Genomic DNA, 22,736 nt, shown 5'->3' on the forward strand with positions numbered 1-22,736 from the left:
GCACTAAGCTTGAACTGTTTACAACATATATTCTTCAGTACAATTATCTGATGAAAGAATATGCATACGCATATAGAATTCACCAAAAATAGACAATAGCTACACATTTAATGCATCCACTTCACAACTTAGTCGTATATAAAAGGCTTAACCATACCATAGTTAAGAGTATACCAATGGCGAATGCAAGTGGGTGGTGGCGTCTACATACATCCCCGCTTTTAGTTTGAAAATATATCATGAATTCTAATGAAAGAATTGTGGCCAATTGTTATGGCATTACGCTACTCTTTCAAACTTGAATATTTTATGATTCAATGGTCTTAATTCATTCCACAACTGCATACTTCGTTTGGAAACGATAACATATGCCTGTTTAGTTTTTCCTTTTGTTTCAGATTAAAAATGAGAATCAGATTTGTACATCATGTTTACATAAGTGGACTAATTTTATTATTAATCAATGTAACAAAGTGCTACCGTACTGGGGCTGGTCCTCAGTCTTGTTCTTCAATGGTCCCGTTTCACAGTAATACTCAGCCACAGCTAGGACCTGTACCATATGTAATAACTGTATCTAAAACAACTTACACACCAAGGGAACAGATTGTTGGTAAGTATCACAGATCTTGTTTTGATTGTTTTTAAAACCTGAACAAGTCGGACAACCCGGTCATGATAACGACCGGTATTGTATGTTTCCATTGCTCGATATTTTCAAAAGTATAATTAGAATTGCATGCTGAAAGTAAGGAGATGTGGTATGACTGTCATCGAGAAAATTTCCCCCAGACAGCAAAGGACGACAATTTTAACCGCTATAGGACTCTTAAAAGCCTTCAACACTGAACAAATACCTTATCATATAGCAAAATTAAATAAGACAAAACGTGAAACAATTCAACAGAAAAAGAAACGGTTTGATTTTGGCTAAAGATAAAATGACTATAAATAGGGCAAAAAGCAACCGATATCAAGGATGAAAGCTGCTGGTCGTTAGGTCATCTTGGGGTGAGGTTGTCCGGATCTCAACATTTCGGTTTCCAGATAAATTAAGTTGAGTTATAAACAATATGTTTTTGTTGCTCAGTCTATAGTTTTTCGATGTTTTGTTTGGTGTACCATTGTTTGTTTTTCGGTCAGTTTCTTTTTTTTAGCCATGGTGTTGTCAGTTTATTTTCTACTATGAGTTTGAATGTCTCACTGGCATTTTTCGCTTCTCTCTTACATCCACATCATTTGGGCTATTGAATATATTTTCTCATTGGCATTTATACCATATCTCATTATTTTTTCAAACGAAATTGTAATACCAACTTGTGTATAGAAGGCCACTAAGGATTTTTGAGGTATGGTGGTCAGATGTCAAGGTCACAGCTTTTTTTCCGTATATTGAAATTTAAAAAAAAATCCTTTTTATAATATTCTTTTATTATCATAGAAACTCGTTTATCATAAATATTATGCATAAAAATGCATACTTACAGAAAAAGATAGAGGATAAAGGTAAAGAAATACATCCAATCTTGAAATAATTTTATGCAATACTTACAAGTGTGGACACAGATGAGTGTGGATAGTATGTTTGGATGTTTGACAGTGTCTTACGACAAAAGGGAGTTCTATGTTTTCCTATATGGTGTTATTAACAGTGTTGCATGATGACAACCAACCTGAGCATTAGGAGTATTATTTATTTTATGCAATACTAATTAAACTTATTGAAATCATAAAACCACAACCATAGCCTATTAAAGTAATGTATTTCATCGATTTCAGAAAGCCCCTATGCATTTCTATACATTTTACTTGGGCTTGATACGGGTGATGTGTGACGTCACCAAAGTCACGTGATGACTGCTATAGTTGGATATGAAATCCTTTCAACATTCCGAAAAAAAAAGACAAAAACAATAAGGATGAAAGGCGAAGTCTTCTTTTTAAAAAAGCTAAGAAACAGTTTTTATACATCATATCAGTAATACCCGCTGTGCTTTACAAAAGAAAAAGAGACAGGTTACTGGATTTTTTTTAATATATGAAATATTTACACAAGTTTTAAAATGTATTTCGGAAAATATACTGAATTTGAGAAAAACTTCCGTGAGTCAGTGCTACTTAAGCATCGGTCTTTACAAGATTCTATTTTTTTATTTATTCAAACATAAATTAATACCAGAGACATATAATGCAATTGTATTATATGTCTCGATTAAATCCATGTAGAAAAAAGGTACTACCATATTTTTCTACCATCAATAAACTGATTATATTGCCACTTTTGGATACGCGTGTAAATGTTTGTAAATTAATATTGAAAATACATGAAAAATTTATTAAGATTTCAGTGTGAAACAAATTCAATAATTACTTGAACTTCAACTCAGTCATTTTGTTCTATATGTATCTGGTACGGGGTTGTTACACTTATTTTATGCTTTCTTCTTTTTACCAAATCCGTATCCGTGTTTGTTTTGACAATTAATATCGCTTTGCTCCAACTTCGAAAAGTTAAAAAAAGTTCTAATTCAGTTATTGCCTTAATAATATTGGTGAGTTACAAGCGAAGAGTATTTTTTCAGAGCGACAATGCAACAGAGATTAGCCTGTTATTACATCAAGATTGAAAACAATACTGTCAAATATGTCAAAAAAAACATAGAAAAAAATGTACAGGGCATTATTATAATATTATACATGTATGAGGGGTTGTTTAGTGGTTGAGACGAGGTTTTACTGTCAATTGCAAACGACAACTAATGAAGATTAGGACAGGTGCAAACAATTGCAACTGGTTTAAACGTTTTAATGGTACGAAACATTCTGCCTTATGAAACAATAGTGTAACATTGTATTTATAATACCCTGTTGAATACGATAGTCAAATCTGACCCCTTCAAAAGCAAGGAGAAAAAAACACAACCCAATTTCAAACAATTTAGCTGAAAATGCAACACTGTGTGTCGGAACATACCCGACCCAGTATCATGTATATAGTGATTATCCCCCGGGTAGATGTAGAATGGCCATTGGGGAAGAGTCACACAAAACAACCATTTCATGTATAGATTTACATTGTACTTACCGTTTCGGTTGTTTAAAAAGGTGTCCCACTCAACATTCAGATGGGGGAAATCAGAGAATGTGTTTAATTAATGAATATGAAAAATTATATGATAAATTACCATATTCAATACAATATAAGCTAATCATTGCTAATGACGATATTTAAAAAAAAAAAAAATTGCAAAAGGGGAGGGGGGGCTACGTCCATTACACCCTTACATGGACCTGCCCCTGAGGCTGAGAGAGTCGAAGGTTTACAAAATTATATCTCATTGCAATCACAAAAACAGACAGACTAATTCAACCAGAGACATAATTATATCTGATACAACCGCTCTGAGACAGAATATGCACACTCTCTCATACCAAATTCCATCTTGCAGAAAACAATCATATTTTCCACTAAGGGAGCTACCATTTGATTTTTATGGGGGAGGGCTAGGATGAAATCTGAAAAAAAAGGCAGGACAGGATTTTGAGTAAAAAAAAAAGGCAGGATGACAATTGTTGTAAAAATTTAAAAAGTCAGGATAAGCTAAGAAAAAAAAAAGGCAGGACCGAATAGACTGAAAAATAAAAAAAGGCAGCACAGAGATTACAACTAAAAAAAAAAGGCAGGACAAAATTTTTCATCCAAGGGGTATGTAATGTATTCAAATTTCAAATGCAATACTCTCAAAATGCTTGTGTTATTTTGGAAAATGAATTATGACACTTTTTGTGCAAATACTTGTTTGTACCATGACTTAGTATTTTAAAGCATTTAGCACAGTCTCTGCAACAAAAAGAGAGGACTGCTAACATTCGCTGTTTAAATTTAGAGCATATTAAATGGGAAATCCCTCATTACAACACTTGTCACTTTCAGATTATGATGTATTTGTGTGTAATATGGTGAATGTGTACTTTGTTAAAAGAAATTAACAATGAAATCATATGCATACATTTTTGTTTTGTTTATAGTTACAGTTAGAGGATGTGGAGAAACAAAGTTCAAAGGTTATCTGATGCAGTCCAGGTTGGCAATGTTTGCCAAACAAGATGTGAAGATTGGGGTGTTTGGTATCTACAACAATGCCCCTTATCAATACACTTGTCCAGATTTAAGACTTGTAAGTAGGTTGTACCAAATATCATATCCAAACAAACAAATAATATACCAGACACTTCTTGAAATGAAAATATTTTTAGACTGCAGTTAAGGAAGATAGATTATCAAATCAATTACTGTTGTTCTTAGTTTTTGACACATGTCAACTAAGAAGGAAAAATATAGAGTTATTGATAAAAACTACTCAGGTACTGTCAATGTCCAAAGGAATAGACTGCTCTTCATGCAAAGGAAATTTTTGGAAAATTAGCATGGTGAACATGTTTCTCAGACCAAAGAAATACACTTGCTCTACAGTTAGGCTTGAATTACCAGACATGTGTCACTTTGGAAGATCAAAATACAAATGTAGATCAATGGTAGCCCATTTTGAACCTCATTAGCGCTGCAAATTTTAATGAGAAATTAATCTCCATTTTGACTATGGACTAATGCAAGGTAATCTTTCAGTCTTTGTGTTTTGAACTGCTATAAGATTTGAATTCTAAATGTATTAACTATGTTATTAATAAAAATGTTTCTTTCAGGGTACAGTGGGCCAAGCTTTAACACACAGAGAAAACTCTGATAAAAGTAAAATTAGTTTTGTATGGCAAGCACCTCCTGTATCCCAGGGTCATGTTATTTTTATGTAAGTACATTTTGATAAGTAATGTTTCTTAATAGATCTAAGAAGATGTGGTATGAGTGCCAATGTGACAACTCTCCATCCAAGTCACAATGGGTAAAATTAAACAGAGTAAAAATTAAACCATTATAGGTCAAAGCATACTGTGAAAGTACTTTAATTCGTGGGTATCAATTTTCGTGGTTTGAGCAATATTTACATGTTCGTGGGTTTTTAAATTCGTGGATTTTAGTTTTTTTTTTAAATGAAATATTAAAGCCTTAAGAAAAGCAGGTTACAAAAAGTCTGGATTGAAGGACATTGCAAAGTAAACATTTACCCGCGAAAATCGTAGTGACAACACTAATCATGCTAATTATCCCAAGTTGAGACTACCAAGATAAAGTGATCAACAGATTAAGGACAATCAAAGGTGTTTATTAGTCCATAAATTTGACACCTAAAGAAATCAGTATCATAAACGTATCTTAAATTGTCAAATAATTCTTCTCAAAATCAAGCCCAGCATGACATTATTATTTCCCATATGTACGAGAACTATGAGGATATAAAATGAACACTTAATCATACTAGCATATCAATACCGGAAATCTGACTTTAATCAATTTTTTTTTTATGAGAATTAAAAGATCAAAAGTTGTACAGTTTAGGTTATTAAAGATTAAAGGGGTATACTCCTGCATGCAGTTGAAGTGATGTGACTGCTATTAAAGTATTCTTAGATTCGAGGTTATTCAATCTATTCTCTATCATATCAGTAGTCAAACCTTCATGGGGATCTTTTCATGTCTTACTTTGGACAATGGTTGTTTTATTTCGTTGGACACTTAAATTCGTGGATTCAGTCATCCACGAAAACCACGAAAATTGGTACCCCACGAATAAAAGTACTTTCACAGTACTTTCAAAAGAGTCTTGGCTCAAACTATAAGCTATAAAGGACCCCAAAAATCACTAGTGCTAAACCATTCAAACAGAAAAACAAACTGTCTAAGAACCAAGAAACACTAATGAACCACACCAACTAACAACAACTACTAAAAACCAGTTTCCTGACTGCTAAAGTCTTCAAATTGGACTGAATATTAAATTGTATATTGTACAACTTTAATATTTTAAATATTGATACATTCTTTTGATAATTTTTTTCTTCAAGTATAATATTTTTAGCCATGTGAAATTGAATATATATTTGAATCTTTTCCAACTTATTTATCTTTTTCAGCATAACAATTGTTCAAAATAAGAATACATATTGGACCAGTGTGACCTCTCCTATTGTGTACGATCAACAAAATAGTGTGCCAGTATCCCAGCAAATTCTCAACAGCTTGTACCATGTTGTTGATCCATCTTGTACCCGTCCACCAATCAACAATACTTCAACAACAACATCAACCACTGTCTCTACCACACCATTGACCTTTTCTACCACAACAACTCCAACCACTACATCTACAACAAGTACAACAACCCCAACCTCAACATCAAAAAGTACAACAACTACAACTACCACCACTACAGCTCCACCTACAACTGTCACTACAACAAGTACTTCTGCCCCGACCACAGTCCCAGTGACAAATGTTACTGATATTACCACCAACAATAGTACAGACAACACAACAGAGGAAATAGTTACTACAACAGAGGCATATGTACTGCCTGATGTAAGTCACAATTATAGTTCATACTAAATACTGCTTATTAAGTAGTTGTTACTAATGAGTCATTTACCTTAAAATTTTGCCCTATTTCTATGAATATTTATGAAGAAGAGAAAGACAATAATTTTGACTTTAATATTAGGAGCTGCTTCTAAATGAATCATGAGTGGTGAGGTTGGAAAAACATTCCTTTATAGCATATTATCTTTCTATGATAAATACTATGGATTCATTTAATTTCGTGGGTACCAATTTTCGTTGATTAAGGAAAACTTATATATTTGCATATTCGCAGATATATAAATTCGTATTTTTGGCAAAGTCTGCATTTTTGCTGTAGAAAATGTGTTATTTGTTGAACATTTTAATTTGTGGTTCTCCTGTAGTACCCATTAAATCCACACAAAAATTAGTATCCAACGAATATTAATGAATCCACAGGACCCTGAAAACCAATTAAAAATTGTATCAGATATGATGAATATAACTAAGCCAATCATGATGCATGTTAAGTGATAGAACAAAATACATGGTTATTAAATGAAGAACTGTCAGAATCACAGAATGAAACGACAGTCAATAGGATTTTTTTTTTGGGGGGGGGGGGGGGGGGGGTTCATGAAAACTGGCACCAATGAAGTAAATAGAACTCCCTGCAAAATATTTAAATTAAACATGTTTATGAATGAGTTTTATGACTAATAAACTTCCTTTGTGATATGTTGTCAGTTCATGTCTTCAGGTGTTAATGTTATTACACTTTTGTGGTTAACATAACAAAGAAGTAATTATAAGGAACACTATCCTTATAAATATATTGTTCTTGAAAGGGTGTGCATATTTTACATTTATCCTTATTTTCCTTATTTACAAAGCTGTAAAATATTTTACTTTGTTGGGAAAAAACAATAGTCCACTGGAAATACATATTGTGGGATTTACTTTTTCATTCTGTTTGTCTTATGTGTGTCATTTCAAACAATTTATGATTTTTACTTTTAGGGCATTGATGTCTCTGGGGTACTCTATCAAATGACAAATATAGATACAATGTATAATACCCTCTGAAATTAAACTTGATATATATATATATAATTTGTTTTAAATTGATAATGTTAAAAAAAACTTAAAGTGGTCAATAAAATCAATTCATAACTATTAAAAAAAGGAAAACAAGAACAAAATGAAATGGTTTGAAACTTTGAATTGATGTTTATTAGTAATAAGAGTACAATGTTCAGTTAAAAAGTTGTTCTGATTCTAACTACCATCATGACTATTTAGGAAGTTTATAGTTCAACTTCTGAAGTTTTCACTCATAAACAAACGGAAAATACCAGTTTTAAACAAAACTAATTTTTTAACTTCTTTAATTTCGATTACCTTATACCCCATGTTAAGAAATTGTCTTATCTCCTTTCATCAATTTGTTCTGGCCATTGGAGTCTTCATTTTTTGTTGAATCCTTGTCATGCTTATAAAATTTAGTTCTCATGTGGGAATTTAAAGCCCAAAGTTTGCTGCGTTTAGTTGTTTTAACTCATAAAAGTTTAGACTGAAATGTCATTGTAACCACCTAAAACCAATACTGTAAACTAACTTTTTTCGCGTATACTTTATTTCGCGTTTAGCCTTAACCAGTCCATTTCATGGCGATTTAATTTCACGAATTTCTAATTTTCTTGATGTAGTTTGATAAGGAAAGATCTAAGTTATACATTTTCGCAACAATTTAATTTCGCGTTATTTTCATACTGGCAAAAGTCGCGAAAATAAATCGCTGGCAAAATAAAGTTGGTTTACAGTTTAGGATAGAAAACAAATTAAGAGATTCAATGTTCTAATCAATGTATGATATTGTTTTTCAATTTATGAATGATACATTGTATCACCAAACAATAACTTGAATATTACAGGATAGATTGCCACTTGATAAAGATTGTAACAAAAACTTATATTACAGGATAGATTGCCACTTGATAAAGATCGTAACAAAAACTTATATTACAGGATAGATTGCCACTTGATAAAGATTGTAACAAAAACTTATATTACAGGATAGATTGCCACTTGATAAAGATTGTAACAAAAACTTATATTACAGGATAGATTGCCACTTGATAAAGATTGTAACAAAAACTTATATTACAGGATAGATTGCCACTTGATAAAGATTGTAACAAAAACTTATATTACAGGATAGATTGCCACTTGATAAAGATTGTAACAATAACTTTAATATTACAGGATAGATTGCCACTTGATAAAGATTGTAACAAGATAACTTTAATATTACAGGATAGATTGCCACTTGATAAAGATTGTAACAAACAATAACTTTAATATTACAGGATAGATTGCCACTTGATAAAGATTGTAACAAAAACTTATATTACAGGATAGATTGCCACTTGATAAAGATTGTAACAAAAACTTATATTACAGGATAGATTGCCACTTGATAAAGATTGTAACAAAAACTTATATTACAGGATAGATTGCCACTTGATAAAGATTGTAACAAAAACTTATATTACAGGATAGATTGCCACTTGATAAAGATTGTAACAAAAACTTATATTACAGGATAGATTGCCACTTGATAAAGATTGTAACAATAACTTTAATATTACAGGATAGATTGCCACTTGATAAAGATTGTAACAATAACTTGAATATTACAGGATAGATTGCCACTTGATAAAGATTGTAACAATATCTTTAATATTACAGGATAGATTGCCACTTGATAAAGATTGTAACAATAACTTGAATATTACAGGATAGATTGCCACTTGATAAAGATTGTAACAATATCTTGAATATTACAGGATAGATTGCCACTTGATAAAGATTGTAACAATATCTTTAATATTACAGGATAGATTGCCACTTGATAAAGATTGTAACATACAAAAACTTGAATATTACAGGATAGATTGCCACTTGATAAAGATTGTAACAAGACCAAAGGTTGTTTCCATGACTGTGATGAACACAGTTGCAGTTTTATTGTGTCCTGGGTAGATCGTGCTAACTTCATTGACATGGAATTGAAAACTAAACTTATGTCAGCTGGAAATAAATGGATTGCTGTTGGATTTTCATATGACAGGCACATGGTTTGTTAATGATTTCCAAAATTTAAGAATATTTTCTTTAATCTTAGCTTTGTTGCTTTATTTCTATTTCAAATTTTGTTCAAAGGCAGTTACTAAGTTAGGGTGGAAGCATAGCCCTTGAAACATATGGGTGGAATCAGAAAAAATGAGGCAAAAGTGTGACGAGCATGGTCAAAAATAAACATATTTTTTGGGGTTCAGGATTTGTCTCACCACCTTCACCATATCATTTATTTTATGAAACTTAAGTGTCCAGACAAAGCATTAAGACATTAAGAATAATTTTAACTTTTAATAACTAACAAAATCAGTAATTTGAACAAATACAACTAAACATATACACATGATTTACATCAATTAAGAATACATTAAAAGCATAAACATATTTCCTATTAATGCCAGGTTGATTAAGAAACATTTGGATACCAAATTCTCTTTACATTATCGCCATCAATTTGAAAAAAATCCTGTTTTAGCACTTTATGTATGGCAGATTATGAATGACCTGGTTATAAAAGTTTAAATACAGAAAAAAATTACTTAAGAATATTAACAAAAACACCTTTCCATTAAAGACGCAACTTTTGGTAACAATCAGCAAAAAAAAATATACCAATATAGGCTACACTTTTAAAGTAATCATCTTTTTAGAAAAGCATCCATTTCTGGGATTTTGTCACACTCCTGACATATTTGACACATATCATATATATCAAAAAATATATAATATGAATGCATTTATCACATGTTGGAAGAAAAGTATCAAAAACCAGAAGGCAATTCTATCGAAATTTCATGAAATTATTGAATATATAGAATATGTTCTCTTTTTTTTTTAATCAACATAAGGGTGGAATCAGAAAAAATGAAGATTTTAACATATTGGGGCATATTGTTTGCCCCATTATATTTAGGAAAGTAAATTAAATGTCAAACCAACAAGTTCAATACCAGCTAACTTGCAGCCAAATTTCATTTAGATATCTTGTACCAGCCAAAAGTTTTATTAAAAAAACATGTCAAATTTGTCAGGAGTGTGACGCTTTTTGTGTGACAGGATTTTTTTTTAATAATTTACATGTTGAGTAAAAATTATTATGATGAATGCATGTATATGAAGATGGTTTATAATCATTCTTCAATACTAGGTTTTGTATATTATAGATTGGTGTTATCATTGGCCAAATATTATGTAAATAAATATACATTGTGAAAAGGTATGTACCAAAAATTAATATTGGCAAAATTCAATAATTTCTAAATTAAAGTGTTATGGTTGTATTTTAAAGGAGTATTTGTGTGTAAAACTGGTAAGTATTTATTGTATACATGTATAAGCTATCCATAAAAGGCTATACAGACATCCTGAGGTGCATAATTCACATATTGGATTAACTTCTATACAAGCACCCAAAAATGTCAGGAGTGTGACAACTGTCAAATTTATATAATGCTTTTCATCTTACATTGTTATTTATTTTTCAGAAGCACCTGTTCCATAGAGAAGAAAAACATTTAGTGCAGCTGTGATAATCTATATGTTGAATCTACACACTTGATTTTTAGATGTCAGGAGTGTGACACTTTTTTTATACATTCAATGACATATATTGTTTAAATTTTGTATTTACTAACCTTCTTCTATCAAAATTTTGACACCAAGTAACAATGGATCATTTTTTTTAATATGTAATTAAAATTTAAACAATGTCATTGAATGTATAAAAAAAGTGTCACACTCCTGACATCTAAAAATCAAGTGTGTAGATTCAACATATAGATTATCACAGCTGCAATAAATGTTTTTCTTCTCTATGGAACAGGTGCTTCTGAAAAATAAATAACAATGTAAGATGAAAAGCATTATATAAATTTGGTACATGTTTAAAGACAGTTGTCACACTCCTGACATTTTTGGGTGCTTGTATAGAAGTTAATCCAATATGTGAATTATGCACCTCAGGATGTCTGTATAGCCTTTTATGGATAGCTTATACATGTATACAATAAATACTTACCAGTTTTACACACAAATACTCCTTTAAAATACAACCATAACACTTTAATTTAGAAATTATCAAATTTTGCCAATATTAATTTTTGGTACATACCTTTTCATAATGTATATTTATTTACATAATATTTGTGCAATGATAACACCAATCTATAATATACAAAACCTAGTATTGAAGAATGATTATAAACCATCTTCATATACATGCATTCATCATAATAATTTTTACTCAACATGTAAATTATTAAAAAAAAATCCTGTCACACAAAAAGCGTCACACTCCTGACAAATTTGACATGTTTTTTTAATAAAACTTTTGGCTGGTACAAGATATCTAAATGAAATTTGGCTGCAAGTTAGCTGGTATTGAACTTGTTGGTTTGACATTTAATTTACTTTCCTAAATATAATGGGGCAAACAATATGCCCCAATATGTTAAAATCTTCATTTTTTCTGATTCCACCCATATGGAAGATATTCCCATAATGCATCTTTATTTGTTATCAAATCTATTTGTCATACAGAATTTATTTGTGGTTTCCTTGTTTTCATAGTGCCTTAAGGAACTACATGTACATGTATGTATTTAAAAATTAATGACTCTGGAACTATTTTTAGATTTGCTATGTAAGATTTAGCCTAAAATAGACATTATTCTGACTTTGATTTTTATGTTTTGCTTTTTTTACATGAAAATGTCTATTTATAACTATTTTTGGCCTATTTAAGGATGCAAATGTCAGTTGCAAGGTTTTATCTTAAAAATCATATTTTTCAATTTCACATGACTTTTGTATTGAATTTTGATTTGACATGTCTTAGAAGCTTAGAAGTAGATATACGCTTTCTTTAGTTAAATATGATTTTTATAATTTATGCTACCTAATCTATGATACTGTATATATATATATATATAGCTTGTTTCTCAAATTTACAATAATTTTCAAAATTAATATTCCTTAACAAATATATACTTTATGTTTGAATCCAATACTTTCAAAAAACATATTGAATTAGAAAACGTTATACAGTTCTTGTGTGTGGGGAAAAATAATTCATTGGCTGTTAACTTTGTCTTTAGGGTTTAGAAATTAAAATTCATTGCATGTTAAAGTTGAATATTATTAGTAAAGTGTGTATATTTGACCAATGCTTTGATTCTATTGACAGGGCAGTGACAGTGTTATAGAGTGTATGTCAATGGACTACAACATTAGTGTGTTCCAGTCTTATAACCTTGATACACATGCCAATACAAGACTGAGCAATGTAAGATACTGTTCAAAAGTTTGATACCGAATAAATAAGAATTTAGTCTCACTGTATTCATAGGCAAATCCAGCCATTTTAAAAAGGATAAAAAAAGGGGTGGTGTTCCAACCATATGTAACCATTCAAAATTCAAATGCATTGATCGATCCCAAAAAAAGGGGGGTTACAACCCCCCCTCTCTGGATCCGCCACTAGGATTTCTAAGTTGTTTTGTAATTTATTAAGCAGTCCCAGCAAGGGACCATAGACACGCATCTTTCAACTGCATGTATTTGCAATGAACTGCTAATTGACTTTATTGTGAGGAGATTTATGCTAAAGATTGGATGTTTTTACATTCTCATAACTTCATAAGATGTAAACAGAATGACATTTTTTCTATCATAGAGAGAAAGCTTGAAGAAATTTATTGATTTTTAATCTTAGTTCTAATCATTTATTATCTATAAACAGCCTAAACTAGGAATATCTAATGAACAAGGATCCTTCGTTGATGGTACATTTTCCTGTAGTTTTACCAGACAGAAGATAGTTCCAGAAGAAAGTAGGATCTTTGACTTAAGAAATGACTGGTACCTTATGTTTGCTACTGGATCATCTATGTCAGGTATGGGTAACTTTTCTATAAATAAAAACAATTTTTCAAATGTCTGATTACAAACATCATAGAGTGGACGTAATAAACAATTCACTATATCTGGTTGGTATCTTTATATCGGATTGATTCAATCCATATTTAAATTATTAATGAAACTAAATCAGTTTATTGGAACTTGTATTTGCAATAGTTTTAATTCTGAAGCAATGTTTGATTTGTATGTGCATGTGCTTAAGCAAGTTATTTATTTATTTGTTGTTTATATCTTTTTAACACACTCGAGTTCTCTTTTATAAGTTTGATACTTACACTTATCATTTATAATAAATGTATCTAATTTGACTAATTTAAGATGCTTTAACTAATTATGCAGGTATGTATTTTTAAAACATTGTTTATCTTTGTCTCTGTTATCTTTTTTATAATGAATTGTGCATGTACACAACTATAAAGATGTTCCTTGATCAAACGCAAAATTCCAACAAATTTTTTAATTAGATTGTATTATCTCATACATCTTAATATGAATTATATATTTATTTATTTTTTTGCCCATAAACATGTTTAATGTTCTACATTCTTTATATGCCTGTGCCGAGCCTAGACCCTGTAATTCAGTGGTTGTTGTACTAAATATTTATTATTTAATGTTGTGGTTGGGTTTCTCTTTACATTGTTTCAAATAATGTCATCATCTTAGAACCAACTATAAGGTATGAATTTTGCTCATTGTTGATAATTTTTTTAATGGCAAACAATTTCCATATATATATCCATATTTTTTTTGGGGGGGGGGGGGGGGGGGAATATATTTCTACAGGAAAGATTCAAAGAATTTGAAAGTATGTCAAAATGTAAAAAAATTACATGACTACACATTTCATCAGACATTGTCAGAAATTATTTTAAGATTTATCAATTGAAAAATTGTATTTCTTAGGACAAAGCAAGACTACATTAAAATTGAGGTAGCCACAACCCTTAAAGTTTCAGTTGTAAGATTGTTTTCATCATTACTAGTATGTCAAAGGTCTCTTTTTCATTACTCTTTAAAAGTATAGTTGTCTTCAAATTTTTATTCCTTTTATTTTTATATTTATGTGTGTTGCATGCATTTTTTATAAAATTATGGTAATTTTTAACTTTTATTTCATTGTTAAAAAAATACATGTACATTTACATATGCATGTGTATTTTTAGCTTGAAGTCTCTTTTTGTCTGAATAACATTATTAAGTTGCATTTAAAGTTACAGCTTATGTTTTAAGACATGAAATGGTCAAAACATGCTGACTAAATGTTTGTGCATGCTATATGTATCTTAGATATTCCCTTCAATTTACCATCAGTCTTTATTTTACTCCTTTTACTATTTAGGATGGATTGATTAATGTGTACTTATCACCTATGTTTTTAGGAGCGTGGAATCATGTGATTATATTAGACATTTTTAATGTTGATGTATAAAACATCAGTACTGTTTTTCCTTAATTTTAATGCAAATTCACAAAATCTTAACTTAGTAGTTATGTCATGCTTGTTACACTAGTAATTTTGGGATTCTTTATAGCTTGTTGTTCTGTGTGAGCCTGGGGCCCTTTATAGCCTGTTGTTCGGTGTGAGCCTGATGCCCTTTATAGCCTGTTGTTCGGTGTGAGCCAAGGCGCTGTGTTGACCTATAATGGTTCACTTTTATAAATTGTTGTTTGGATGGAGAGTTGTCTCATTGGCACTCATACCACATCCTATATAAATTAACCAATAAGTTGTTTTGTAGGGATGAAACTTCCTCATCAGTATGACCCTGCTCCGCCTACATCTCTTACAAAGATAAATCCACAGTACTTAACCAACAAGTTGTTTTGTAGGGATGAAACTTCCACATCAGTATGACCCTGCTCCGCCTACATCTCTTACAAAGATAAATCCACAGTACTTAACCAACAAGTTGTTTTGTAGGGATGAAACTTCCACATCAGTATGACCCTGCTCCGCCTACATCTCTTACAAAGATAAATCCACAATCCTTAACCAATAAGTTGTTTTGTAGGGATGAAACTTCCACATCAGTATGACCCTGCTCCGCCTACATCCTTAACAAAGATCAATTTACAGGAATATTTACAGTACATGCCGACCACTCAACCAGCCTCAACACTGCCACCAACAACAATCCAGTCAACTACAACTACTACAACAGAACAACCATGGACTTGGAAACCACAACCGAAACCAACAACCACCGCCACTGTAGCTACTACTACCCAGAAAACATCTCCAGCTGTTGTAACAACACCATTAACAACTACAACAGTGACTACCACTACACAAAACATTGACAGGTTTCAGGTAATGTGAGCCCGGAATCATGAGTCCATTTTTTTCTGGAAAGTTGACCATGTCATACTTTAATCATTTTTTGTAGATAAATGAGTAAAGGTGAATCTGAATTTCAAAATTCAAATTTAAAGTTTATAAAAAAAAAATCTCAATTCACAAAATTTGGTACCCAGGAGAAAAAAATGAATCTGCAGTTACAGGTCTCTAAATCAAATCCTTAACAAGTTGAACAGCCTTCATTTGACTCTTAAACTCAATCAGCTTAAGCATCACTTAGCACCACCCCTTCATGTAACCAAGTGCTCTAGTCATTCAAATACAAGCACTTAAAGGTGGTACCTAACACTACAGGGAGATAACTCTGTAAAGTCAACTAAACGTTTTAATTACGTTGTGTTGTAAAGGGAATATTAAGCTTCTCAGTGATCAAAATTGGTATTTGTCAAACTGCTATACTGTATAACCAGTGTAATTTTTCTGATAAAATGGTTGATTAAAATTTTTGAAATTTTTATATTTTTGTTTAAGGGTCAAAGTAAATACTTAGTTCAAATTTTATGAAAATTAAAGGAGCCAAATTAATTTTAGTGAAAGTGTTGGGTACCACCTTAAATGTATAATTTATAAGTGTTGGTTATGTTCCCTGTAGATAGAATTATGAATCAATACATGACTAATCATAAACATGATTATAATAATCATCCTAATTTTATTGCTTTTGCTATGCAAATGTTAACACTGAAATGTATATAGATATATAAAATACATTGTATCTTTCTGATTAATTTTTAAAATACATGAATAAAAGGGGGACTTGAATTATTCATCAATGGGACAACCACCCAACAACAATACATATCCAACGATAGCAATTTGCAAAGTTGACTATTATCAAATCATAGATCATTTCAATTATGAATTTTAAAAAGTCATAGTATTTGGAATGAAAAACTTACATCTTTAGATTGCTTTATGGACATGGGATAGTACATGTATAACAGTGTTGTTTTTTCTTATTTGTACAGAAATTAAGTCTGGAGAAAGATTTAGCCTGTGGATTGACTAAAGGATGTTATTACGATTGTAAAAATGATTTATGTGAATTTATAATATCTTGGAGAGACAAAGGAGATGATATTCAGTTTGACATCAAGAGTCGTGCATCTTCTCCTGATCCAGATAATATGTGGATCGCAATAGCCTTCTCACATGATCAGAATATGGTAAGGATAACAATGGATATTTGAAAATCAGCCACAGAATTTTCTCATTAAGTTCATGTTTATTTATATAACTACTTTTACTGTCTTTATGCTGGTTTGTACAGTTTATATCAAGAAAAAACAAGAGATAACCTATAGAAAGGATATGATTGGTCTGTGTGTTAATTTTCGTTTATACCACGCATACTCAATGCAAAAAAGGGAAAATCACCAAATATTGTAAATTTTAATATTAATAACAGGTAAAGATTTTTTTTAAATTTGATAATCAATTATTTTAACACAAATTTTGTTTTAATACATGTATTAATAAATATTACAATTTCATGCTAATTTTTTTTTCAATTGCAAATAAAAACTCCATATATTTTAATTTGACGGATTGGTTATATTTTTTCAACCTAAATTTATCCTGACTAATATCTGATATTATTGACTTTCAGGGAAATGACAATGTAATAGAATGTGTGACAAATGATGGTTTTATGGATGTTTACCAGTCTGTCAATTTAGATTCCAAAACTAACCAAAGGCTCATAGAGGTATGTTTGCAGATTTAAGCAACATATTTTTATATTCAATTTCTAATATAAATATATTGTTTTTAGCATGTAAAGCAAAATTTTAGTGCTCATAGAGTATGTGGAGAGTATGAATCAGTTGACATGAGTAATACAGTATCAATTTGACAACACTTCAATAGGGCTCTTCACGGTTAGTTCGGCCATATTGGATAGGGGGCAGATTTTCATATTGGAGGTAAAAATAGTGTGAAAAATACAAGAAAACATCATTAAAACAGAGCAGTTAATTGGAAACACACAGAGGATTTCCCATACTTTCATACTATTTCCACCTCTTTCTAAAAAATCTGCTCCCTATCCAATATGGGCGAACTAACCGTGAAGAGCCCTATTAAGATGCTGAACAACATGTTTCTCTTGCCAAGCAGGAGTTATCTAGTTCATGTCATATAGTATTTATGCACTGAAACTTGTACAAAGCTTACTACATTAATTTGGATGTCTGAATGATGCATTAGAAATAGAATAATTCAAAAACACTCGTTCATTCTTAAGAACTTTTTTCTCATTCAGCCAAAGAAGGGATTAAGTGGAATATATGGTTCAATCCAGGATGGAATAGTCCATTGTAAATTTACCAGGAAAAAGCAAGTTGTTGGAGAAGATGTACTACTCAATTTGGATGAAGATTTTCACATTATGTTTGCACATGGACCAGCTAGAAATGGTAATAAAAGTTATCAGTATGTGTAATTAGTGAATTCCTTCAAGGATAAAACAATAATTATGCAGAAATGTAGCAATATTGTTGTATTTTAATTCAAAATTTAATGATTTTTTTCAAAGTAAGGGGGATATTTTATGGGTTTTTAATTTTTTTTATATGACTTTAAATATTGACTTTCAGTTTAATAGTAATAGCAAATTTGTATAAAAAATATTTGAATATACTGAATATCAATTAGCTCCAGAATAAACTATAGGGATTGTAAAATTTCTTGATAAACAGTTTGATAGGTAAGCCCCTTAACATTTTACATAACTTTAACAGTATAACAATTTCTCCTTTTCAGGAAAACTGCTTCCCCACAGCATCCAGAAAATTCCTATAGTATCATTGAAATTGGTGGATTTCCAGAAGAATTCATCTGTCTCAGGAAGAGTGATATACTATCTCATTAAATTCCATGGTAATGATGTTTATGTGGTTTTTTTAACAAATTTTATTTTGTATTGATAACCTTTCCTGTGATCTGCAAATTTCATATTGAATAATTAGTACATTTGTAATATGTAAAAGATAGAAATTGGAAATTTCTGTACCAAAGAAATGATAGGAACACAGTATATTTCTATTCTATTCTAATGTTATAAATGACCTTATTTATTTCCAAACCCATGTTGTTGGGATGATATCTTATAATATAACTCTGATAAAATACACAACAGCTTTGTAGTTTGACGTTTACTAGTTACTAAGCAAAGATAAGGAGATGTTGCCGTGTGACGTCGACCTTAGATACAATGTGACTTCCGATATGTTGCTGGTCCACGGTCTTCTCGACACATGTATTCATTTGTACATTATAACTGTATTTACAGGTGCATTGATGATATTTGCATGGATTGGTTGTGCCAGTATAGCTATAGTTATCGTTAGATACTATAAGAGGATATGGCCAGGAAGTACTATTTGTGATGAAAGGATCTGGTATCAGGTAATATTATTTTTTTTATAACTACATTAACAATAGGTTATATTTCAGTTGCATATAATTTCTTTATTAATGCATACATTTTCTAAACATTTTAGTTGTTCTCCAGCTTATAAATTCACAAGCTTTTTTCAAATATTTGACGAAGGCCTAATATGGAATTATTTATATAAAGAACTTTTGCAAGAGAATGTCAAGAATTGTGAAAGCTTGTGAATAGATAAAGGAAGATGTGGTGTGAGTGCCAATGAGACAACTCTTCATCCAAATAACAATTTAAAAAAAAATAAAAAAAATATAGGTCAATGAAAAGTAAATGTGAAGTATATTTTTACTGTTCGTAAAGTTTAGAATTATTGTATTGCTCAAAAATGTAAAGAAGTTTTTTTAAGCAAACCAGATTTTATTCTGGTTATCTTCAGCTAAATTACAATCTTACTGTTTGTAGAGGTCAGTATAAATGATGGTCTTTTTTCATTGTCTCATATAAGCTAGTTCTCTGCTGACTACTACACTTTGTTCATAGACAGCGGGTGAGATCCGATCTTTTGTGTAATCTGATTAGTTGTCCAATCAAATTACATGTAATATATCACACTTCATATTGTTTTGTAAACAATACTACAATCCATGCAATGTTATTGATAATCAGAAGGAATAGTCTTTTTTCATTCCATCATTTATAGAGCACATATTTCACAGGTTAAAATGTATTGTCAAAACCATAGCCTTCAGTTCAAAAATTTCCATTTTGTATGACATCACGTTGATGTGCTCAAATCATTGATGAAGTTTAGCGGACTTTTATGTTGCATCAAATTGATACCTTTTTTGATGTTTTCCCCTTTATGTAATTATAAATACAATAGATTATTTCAGTTAAAAATATAAATTTATTTACGCATTAATTAATGCTTTTCTTTGCATCAGAAAACAAATTGTTCTGTTTGTTTACATGTTCTGATATTGTTCTTTGCTATGTAACAAAGTATCGTTCAAATCTCCAGGGCAAAATTTTGCTCCAAAAAATTGGGGCATACCAGTTGTTTGAGTGTAGCGAATACAAGCTGATTCCAGTTTATGTCTCATAATTACAAAACAGTCAGTTCAGAGCTAACAACCAGCAAACAACATTTTGATAATCATTATAACATAATTAAAAAAAAGGGGGTTGGGGATATAAGAAAAGCCTATTTTTTTCATGTCACTTTTATCATCCTTAATTTCAAAAATAAGAAAATAATGTGTATAATGAATGAAATTTAACTAAAAACAAATGTTTCTGATTTGCATAGAAAAAATAAAACTATTTATTGTTTTTACAGGTACACAGATTGATGATGATAGTTGTATTTCTATGTGTGATCATTAGTGCCATTTTAGTGTTTCTAGATGTGGAAGGATATAGTAAGGTAAGATGTAGGGTAGAACTTATCATATCTGAAGATCAACACAATTTGGAATCTTTTTCTCACTATCTTTCTTTGAGCATATTACTGTTATCTAATTCTTATCAGTTTTTAAATTTAACTTCTAAAATGCTCATGCTTTGCAAAATTGTTTTCGAAGCAGTTCTTTGTAACCTGTAGCTATAATATAAATGAACTGAATATGCAATTTTGAAAGCAATTCAGGAATACATTACAGATAATAAAATTTGAAATTTGAATAAACCTATATAAATTTCATTAGTAATTGATTAGAGCTGAAAAAAGACATACTTTTCTACCTATTTCAAACTAAAGTTTAGATTCCAATCCAAGACTATCAATGATAGTGTTATTGAGAATAATTTTACCAAACCATGAATGTTTTCTTCCTTTTACAGATAAATGGTCAGATGTTTCATCAAGCCCATCCTATAATAGGAATTGTTGTACTAGTTTTTACAGTTGCTAATGTAAGTATACTGTTATCCTGAGCTACCATTCTTTAAAAATAAATGGCTGTTTTGATGACCACTAAAATTACATTTTATTAACATTAGATTGATTGTTGGTGTTTTAATGCCACTTTTACTCATCACATTTTGGCTATTTTATGGCTGTCTATTTTTACTGGTAGAGAAGCAGGAGTGCCCAGAGAAAACCACCAATATTCAATAGGAGAACTGACAATCTTAGTCAATTAAGATTGGAGATAAGTGCACCAGAGAAAACCACCAACGTTCAATAGGAGAACTGACGATCTTAGTCAATTAAGATTGGAGATGAGTGGCCAGAGAAAACCACCAACGTTCAATAGGAGAACTGACGATCTTAGTCAATTAAGATTGGAGATAAGTGGCCAGAGAAAACCACCAACGTTCAATAGGAGAACTGACAATCTTAGTCAATTAAGATTGGAGATGAGTGGCCAGAGAAAACCACCAACGTTCAATAGGAGAACTGACGATCTTAGTCAATTAAGATTGGAGATAAGTGGCCAGAGAAAACCACCAATGTTCAATAGGAGAACTGACAATCTTAGTCAATTAAGATTGGAGATGTGTGGCCAGAGAAAACCACCAACGTTCAATAGGAGAACTGACAATCTTAGTCAATTAAGATTGGAGATGAGTGGCCAGAGAAAACCACCAACGTTCAATAGGAGAACTGACGATCTTAGTCAATTAAGATTGGAGATAAGTGGCCAGAGAAAACCACCAACGTTCAATAGGAGAACTGACAATCTTAGTCAATTAAGATTGGAGATGTGTGGCCAGAGAAAACCACCAACGTTCAATAGGAGAACTGACAATCTTAGTCAATTAAGATTGGAGATAAGTGTCCAGAGAAAACCACCAACGTTCAATAGGAGAACTGACAATCTTAGTCAATTAAGATTGGAGATGTGTGGCCAGAGAAAACCACCAACGTTCAATAGGAGAACTGACAATCTTAGTCAATTAAGATTGGAGATGAGTGGCCAGAGAAAACCACCAACGTTCAATAGGAGAACTGACAATCTTAGTCAATTAAGATTGGAGATGTGTGGCCAGAGAAAACCACCAACGTTCAATAGGAGAACTGACAATCTTAGTCAATTAAGATTGGAGATGTGTGGCCAGAGAAAACCACCAACGTTCAATAGGAGAACTGACAATCTTAGTCAATTAAGATTGGAGATGAGTGCACCAGAGAAAACCACCAACGTTCAATAGGAGAACTGACAATCTTAGTCAATTAAGATTGGAGATGAGTGGCCAGAGAAAACCACCAACGTTCAATAGGAGAACTGACAATCTTAGTCAATTAAGATTGGAGATGAGTGCACCAGAGAAAACCACCAACGTTCAATAGGAGAACTGACAATCTTAGTCAATTAAGATTGGAGATGTGTGGCCAGAGAAAACCACCAACGTTCAATAGGAGAACTGACAATCTTAGTCAATTAAGATTGGAGATGAGTGCACCAGAGAAAACCACCAACGTTCAATAGGAGAACTGACAATCTTAGTCAATTAAGATTGGAGAT

The 22,736-nt window shown here is 31.2% G+C and overlaps 1 protein-coding gene across 3 annotated transcripts in view; it reads left to right on the forward strand.

The window, feature by feature from the left end:
* LOC134722389 (ferric-chelate reductase 1-like) overlaps positions 1-22,736 on the forward strand; it is a 33,416-nt gene that overhangs the window by 1,739 nt on the left and 8,941 nt on the right. The window contains exons 2-17 of one of the 3 annotated variants that reach the window (XM_063586011.1): positions 399-613; positions 4,030-4,178; positions 4,705-4,808; positions 6,031-6,475; positions 9,406-9,594; positions 12,780-12,878; positions 13,335-13,488; positions 13,832-13,852; positions 15,529-15,827; positions 16,844-17,041; positions 17,485-17,583; positions 18,139-18,292; positions 18,639-18,755; positions 19,168-19,283; positions 20,606-20,692; positions 21,109-21,180. In XM_063586011.1, coding sequence (XP_063442081.1) covers positions 406-613; positions 4,030-4,178; positions 4,705-4,808; positions 6,031-6,475; positions 9,406-9,594; positions 12,780-12,878; positions 13,335-13,488; positions 13,832-13,852; positions 15,529-15,827; positions 16,844-17,041; positions 17,485-17,583; positions 18,139-18,292; positions 18,639-18,755; positions 19,168-19,283; positions 20,606-20,692; positions 21,109-21,180 — 2,511 coding nt within the window. In that variant the 5' untranslated portion in view covers positions 399-405. Of the gene's footprint in view, positions 1-398; positions 614-2,467; positions 2,553-4,029; positions 4,179-4,704; positions 4,809-6,030; positions 6,476-9,405; positions 9,595-12,779; positions 12,879-13,334; positions 13,489-13,831; positions 13,853-15,528; positions 15,828-16,843; positions 17,042-17,484; positions 17,584-18,138; positions 18,293-18,638; positions 18,756-19,167; positions 19,284-20,605; positions 20,693-21,108; positions 21,181-22,736 lie in introns of those variants that run through there. The other 2 variants (XM_063586025.1, XM_063586017.1) reach the window with 2 other exon arrangements.

This window comes from Mytilus trossulus, chromosome 1 (assembly GCF_036588685.1).
Source record: "Mytilus trossulus isolate FHL-02 chromosome 1, PNRI_Mtr1.1.1.hap1, whole genome shotgun sequence".
In the NCBI taxonomy this organism is placed as follows: domain Eukaryota; kingdom Metazoa; phylum Mollusca; class Bivalvia; order Mytilida; family Mytilidae; genus Mytilus; species Mytilus trossulus.